Raw genomic sequence first — 6584 nt, forward strand, 5'->3', positions numbered from 1 at the left:
CAGCCTGCATAAAGTTGACTATTATATAAAATTACCGTTAAAAAAAAAAAGCTTAATTTTGGACATCATTCAGATGTAAAACTTTAGTTTCAATACTTTAATGTTTTAACCATTAAAAGAGAAATATGTTGCTGATCCAACGATGCTAATATATTATTATATTTTTAAACGTTACACACAATAATAAGTTTAGTAATATTGGCACCCTCAGACCTCCATACAACACCAATTAAAATGTCCTCCTTCTGCAGACGTGAACTGAAAACTCTCAATCTGCAGGTTTCATCATCAATCATGGGAATTTATTACATCAGCAGTTGCAGCAGAAACAGTTTAAAATGTTCAGAGGGGACTTCCTGTCGCTCAGACCGCCCCTCCGCCCGCCAACATGGCCGACAAACCCGAGTCAGCTCCTCTTTAATGAGTCTCTACGGTCGACGCCGTTGCTGCTTCGATGGTTTTATGAGAAGAAAAAATAATAATAATAATGGGAAAAAAAAACCTTCCTCCTCCAGCCCTTCAGCTCAACACAATCCCACAATGCACCTGGTTTACTGGCTCTGCTGACTCGCTAGGCTCCTCAGTCCGATGATGGAGGAGGAAGAGGAGGAGGAGGAGGAGGAGGAGGAGCCAGGGACACGGAGCAGCAGCCACAAATCAGAGCAGAGAAGAAGAAAAATAATAATAACACAACGTCGATGCTGAAGATACAGGCACGTTGGAATACTGAGTGTGTGTGTGTGTGTGTGAGTGTGTGAGTGTGTGTGTGTGTGTGTGAGTGTGTGTGTGTGTGTGTGTGAGTGTGAGTGTGTGTCTGTTCTAATCTATCACTGTTTACAACAGTGGAAAAAACTGTTCGTTTCTCACAGAAAAACACTGTCACGTCTTTTTTTTGTCTTTTTTGTCCGTCGTCTGTGGGAGGAAGTGTGTGTGTGTGTGTGTGTGTGTGTGTGTGTGTGTGGTGTGTGTGTTTCAGGTCCCTCAGATGATCTCGAAGGTCTTCTTCAGCTCCATGATCAGCTGCCAGTCAGTCTTCTGCATCTCGTCTCTGAACCAGTTCTTCAGAGCGTCGATGGACGCCCGCGTGATCTGAAACAGCACCAACGTATCAAATCAATAATCAATGATCCATATGAACGATCGGTAGCTTCACGGCGGGTCAGGAGGCTTTCTGGATTCTCTAGTTGTTGTGTTAATGATGTAAGGGGATCTGAACACTAAATAAAAAGTATTGTTATTATTATTAATCAATAAGTTCCTCAGTAGAAGTAATTAGTTACTCTGTAATCTGAGTGTACACTGCCCCCCAGAGGCTGCCTGCAGCACCAACACTTCTTATTAAATGTTCCATGTCCCTCCTCGGGGGGGGGCCTCACCTTGCTGACGATGACATCGGTGGCTTCAAAATGGCGTCCGTACATCTTGGGCGACTCCCCGGGAATGGGCTCGATCTTGATGCAGATCTCCTGGCCCTTCTTGGCGCTGTCCACGGACTTGTGATTCATCTCGATGCTGGTGACCACGCCGATGTCCACGAACTGAAACGTCACCCAACATTTAAAGTTAATGAAGTTTATTTAAAATGTACAAACATCCGGCGCGGCGCCTTCTGAGCGAGGCTCACCCCTTTACTGGGCACGCAGAGCGGCGTCCCCTGTCGCAGCACGCCGGAGTCGATGGTTACCCCGATCACGATGGGGTCTCTGGAGTTGAAGATGAACTGAGGAAGAACTCGCAGCTTCACAGGAAACACGGCGATGTGCCTGCGGACGATACAGAGCGTCAGAGAGAGCAGCAGGTCAAAGGTCAGAGCAGAGGAGGTTCCACGGCGTTCTCCTACTTGAACTCGTCCTGTTTGGCCTTCTTGTAGTCCTCTCGGTATTTGGTGAACGCGTCGAACAGGTGGTAGATGATCTCGGCCCAGAAGATCCGAACTCCCAGACTGTCGGCCATCTCCTGACTCTCCCTCTCCACCTTCACGTCAAACGCCAGGATCACCGCGTACCTGCCCGCAAAGAACAACACTGCGTTGTGATCAATAAAGAATCAGACCGATAAGCTGATCAATAATGGTGTTGGTATCAATATTTCTGTATTGATTTATGATGTCATTCATTACGCACTGCGGGTCGTGCTCCAGCATCGCCGACGCCTTCATCACGTCCCTCTTATGGACGGGGCCGATGTTAATGCCGGCGTACTGCAGGAACACACACACACACACACACACACAGTCAGAGAGGTCAAAGGTCAGCTTCAGTTCCTGCTTCCTGTTGCTTTTCAGAGTAAAAGGTCTGAAACAAACATTATTCACAAGTTTAACAAATATACAGTAGCTTTAACATCAGACAGACAGACAGACAGACAGACAGGTACTCACAGGGACTTTAGAGGTTCGGAGGAACTCCAGCAGAGCCTCCAGAGAACCCAGCGTGGACGCCTGGACGTAAACTCCTTTCTCCTCCAGTTTGATGGAGCTCAGAGTCTGTTTGAGCTCCCGCACCAGTTCATCCTGAAAACCAGAACCAGTCAGTCAACTGGGAGTCTGTGTGTCTGTATGTGTGTGTGTGTGTGTGTGTGTGTGTGTGTGTCTGTGTGTGTGTGTGTGTGTGTGTGTGTGTGTTACCCTCAGGACGGGGATCTCGTCCTCCTTGTGAGCCACCAGCAGGGGGAGCCCCGCCAGCGTCTTCTCCAGGTCTTTACCCAGAATCTTCACTCCCTGAGACGTCGACACCTCCTTGTGCTTCTCGTACTGGCTCTGCAAACATCAATCAATCATTATTATTATTATAATAATATCCACATACTTTTGGATCATGTGTGGGGAATTTGATGCTTTTATTTTGAAAGATTTACCTTGACTCTGAGCTCCTTCAGAGGGGGGGGCAGCAGCAACCCTCTGATCTGCGTTACGATTGGTCCCTCCACCCCCGGGACGATGATGGTCTCTCCCTCCCGCAGTCGGCCGTTGATCAGGATGACGTCTATCGTGGTTCCCATCCCGGGCAGCGCTTTCACCTGAGCGCACACAACTCGTCAGTAAACTCATCCCGACTGCAGAGAACGCCGACAAAATAAAAACGCTCTTACCTCCATGACCTGAGCTCGGAGCTCGTCGCAGTGCGCTAGCCGACGAGCTAACAAGGTCTGGGTGAGCTCGACCAAGAGGGCGATGAGGTTTCCCATCCCGTCGCCGCTGTGAGCGGAGGTCGGAACCAACGACACGAACGTACGGGGGTCTTTATTCTCGTAGAACAAGGCGGCGTTAAGACCCTGAGGTACAACAACAGGACGTATTGAAGGTCACTTGTGGCGTTCCTCAAGGCTCTGTACTGGGCCCACTAATGTTTAAATATATTTCCCCAGTGTGGGATCAATAAAGTCCATCGTATCTTATCTATTAATAGCTTTAGGTTCATAAAATGTGTTTACAAACTAATTATTAATAACTTATTATTACTGACTGTGGTTGATACAGTAAATATAGTTTATAATCTTTATTCATCCTGTAACAAAGAGAGAAAAAGGGTCTGAATTTGTGATGTTTAAGTCACAAAAAGTTAATATAGTGAAAAAAACTAATTAATTAGTAAATAAACACTAATAATTGTCTGAAGAACGTTTCGGATTATATTGATTTCTAACGTGTTTTTTTTACCATAACAGACCTTTTTCACAGTGGCCATGTTGACATGAAGCAGCTGGGTAAATAGTTAGAAATGTTCTGATTGGTCGGTGAGTGATGATGTAATGACGTCACCTGCTGGGCGAACTCCACGATGACGGATTTAACCCGCTCGTCAAACTCATCCTTAGTGTTCTTCTTCTGCTTCTTCAATGTGGACGAAACGTCAGTCTCTGGACTCTTCTTCCAATCATACAGACGATCAATCTGACAACAAACAACACTGTCAGAGGAGGAGGAGGAGGAGGAGGAGGAGGAAGAGGAGGAGGAGGAGGAAGAGGAGGGAGAGGGACTCACCTTGTTGAGGGCGACGATGAAGGGACACTTCTTCTCCTTCAGCAGGTTGATGGACTCGAGCGTTTGAGGCTCCAGACCGTGCATGATGTCCACCACCAGGATGGCGATGTCACACAGGGAGCTGCCCCTGTTCCTCAGGTTGCTGAAACCAATCAATCAATGAACCAATCAATGAACCAATCAATGAACCAATCAATCAGTTCACTCACAGACTGCAGTATTTTTGTCGCATTGGTACCTGAAGGACTCGTGTCCTGGTGTGTCGATGATCAGCATGCCGGGGATCCTCAGGTTTTCTTTGTCAAACTGCACAAACATTTAATAATCAATCATTAATAATATTTGATTATCAATCATTAATATTGATTAAACATCAGTCGGTGTGTGTTCGTACGTTTTTAACCATCTTCGTCTGGTCCTCGATCGTCTCTTTGGGGACGTTTGTGGCTCCGATCTGCTGAGTGATTCCTCCGGCCTCGCCGTCCTGAACATGAGTGTGTCGCAGCTACAGAGTAAACAGTAAACATCCAGTAATCAATAACCAGCTCATACACAAATAGTAAACATCCAGTAATCAATAAGCAGTCAATAAACAATCAGTAAACAACCAGTAATCAATAAGCAGTCAATACACAAACAGTAAACAACCAGTAATCAATAACCAGTCAATACACAAACAGTAAACAACTAGTAATCAATAACCAGCTCATACACAAACCGTAAACAACCAGTAATCAATAACCAGTCAATACACAAACAGTAAACAACCAGTAATCAATAACCAGTCAATACACAAACAGTAAACAACCAGTAATCAATATCCAGCTCATACACAAACAGTAAACAACCAGTAATCAATAACCAGTCAATAAACAATCAATAAACAAAGATGTCTACCTTGTCGAGGATCTTGGTCTTCCCCGTGTCGACGTGTCCGAGCACACAGACCACCGGCGCTCGCAGTTTGTCCACGTTGATGTTCTTGATGTTCTCCGCTCTCCGTTTCTATGGAAACACACAGAGGCTGTCAGTCAGAGACGAGCTCTCACTCGTCGTCCTCCTCCTCCTCCTCTTCCTCCTCCTCCTCCTCCTCCTCACCTCGATCCTCCTCTTGGCTCGGTCGTACAGACGCTCCTCCTTTGTCCTGTCGTCGTCCTCGCTGTCGCTGCTCTCGTCCTCGCTCTCCTTCCCTGCCCTCCTCTTCGCCGGACCCGCCGCCGACACCGTCGCCTCTTTCTCTGCCTCCTCCTCGCTCTCCTCCTCCTCCTCGTCTTCCTCCTCATCCTCCTCGTCCTCTTCCTCGTCATCCTCCTCCTCGTCTTCCTCGCTGCCCGCAGGCTGAGGAGGAGCGGCGGTCTCCTCCTTCACCTCGATGTGGACTTTCTTCAACTCTGAGGCAAAGACGGAGAAATCCTTTTAATAATAATAATAATAATAATAATAATAATAATAATAATAATAATAACAACCGTCGCACAGGAAGCTGCGATTGATCGATCGATTGATTGATTGATATTTAATTCTCTCGCCGTCTCACCTTTCTCCTCGTCGGTGGCGATGGCCTCCCAGTCGTCTACGGCAGCTTCTGGCTTCACCTCTGCACACAGAAGGAGGAGAACCACGACGGTAATAAATCCTCATCACCTCCACACTTCACCTCCCTCCTGACTCCTCCCACCCGACTCCTCCCACTTACCTGGCTCTGCGGTCGGCTTCTCAGCCTCCGTCTCCATGGCAACGGGCTCCGGGGTCTGCGACGCCGGTGAAGTCACCTCTGATGTTTCTAGGAGAGATTATTTATTATTAATTATTATTATTATTATTATTATTAATTGTATTATTATTAATTATTATTATTGTTATTAATTATTATTATTATTATTATTATTAATTGTATTGTTATTAATTATTATTATTGTTATTAATTATTATTATTATTATTATTATTGTCATTAATTATTATTATTATTATTGTCATTAATTATTATTATTATTATTGTTATTATCATTCATTATTATTATTATTGTTATTATTATTATCATTAATTATTATTATCATTAATTATTATTATCAATATTATTATTAATTATTATTATTGTCATTATTATTATCATTAATTATTATTATCATTAATTATTATTATCAATATTATTATTAATTATTATTATTGTCATTATTATTATCATTAATTATTATTATCATTATTCTCATTAATTATTATTATTAATTATGATTATTATTATTATTAATTATTATTATTATTATATTATTATTGTTATTATTATTATATATTATTATTGTTATTATTATTATATATTATTATTATTGTTATTATTATTATATTATTATTATTATTATTATTATTATATATTATATTATTATTAATTATCATCATTAGCTTGATAACGTATCTAACAGTGCAGCGTTGGCGAGCGGCGAGTACCTTCAGGCGTTTGAGCGTTGGGCTTCTTCTTCCTCTTGTCTCCGTAAACCGGCTTCTTCTTTGGCATCGAGTCTTTGGATGGCACTTCAACACCTGCACAGTAATCGATTACATCCGGATTATTGATTAGTAATTGATCGGTCAACGGCGGCGGGGAC

At 43.5% G+C, this 6584-nt stretch overlaps 1 protein-coding gene across 1 annotated transcript in view; it reads right to left on the minus strand.

Annotated features, from left to right (window-relative positions):
* Positions 1-280: 280 nt before the first annotated feature.
* eif5b (eukaryotic translation initiation factor 5B) overlaps positions 281-6584 on the minus strand; it is a 13033-nt gene continuing 6729 nt past the window's right edge. The window contains exons 9-26 of the mRNA XM_051427086.1: positions 6427-6519; positions 5679-5765; positions 5520-5579; positions 5081-5373; positions 4880-4987; positions 4377-4487; positions 4221-4288; positions 3983-4124; positions 3761-3892; positions 3091-3273; positions 2857-3018; positions 2627-2758; positions 2381-2512; positions 2124-2200; positions 1841-2005; positions 1625-1763; positions 1377-1538; positions 281-1089 (exon numbers count right to left, since the gene is read on the minus strand). Of these exons, the coding sequence (XP_051283046.1) occupies positions 982-1089; positions 1377-1538; positions 1625-1763; positions 1841-2005; positions 2124-2200; positions 2381-2512; positions 2627-2758; positions 2857-3018; positions 3091-3273; positions 3761-3892; positions 3983-4124; positions 4221-4288; positions 4377-4487; positions 4880-4987; positions 5081-5373; positions 5520-5579; positions 5679-5765; positions 6427-6519 (2354 nt within the window). The 3' untranslated portion in view covers positions 281-981. The remainder of the gene's footprint in view (positions 1090-1376; positions 1539-1624; positions 1764-1840; positions 2006-2123; positions 2201-2380; positions 2513-2626; positions 2759-2856; positions 3019-3090; positions 3274-3760; positions 3893-3982; positions 4125-4220; positions 4289-4376; positions 4488-4879; positions 4988-5080; positions 5374-5519; positions 5580-5678; positions 5766-6426; positions 6520-6584) is intronic.

This window comes from Dicentrarchus labrax, unplaced genomic scaffold, assembly GCF_905237075.1.
Source record: "Dicentrarchus labrax unplaced genomic scaffold, dlabrax2021, whole genome shotgun sequence".
Taxonomy (NCBI): domain Eukaryota; kingdom Metazoa; phylum Chordata; class Actinopteri; family Moronidae; genus Dicentrarchus; species Dicentrarchus labrax.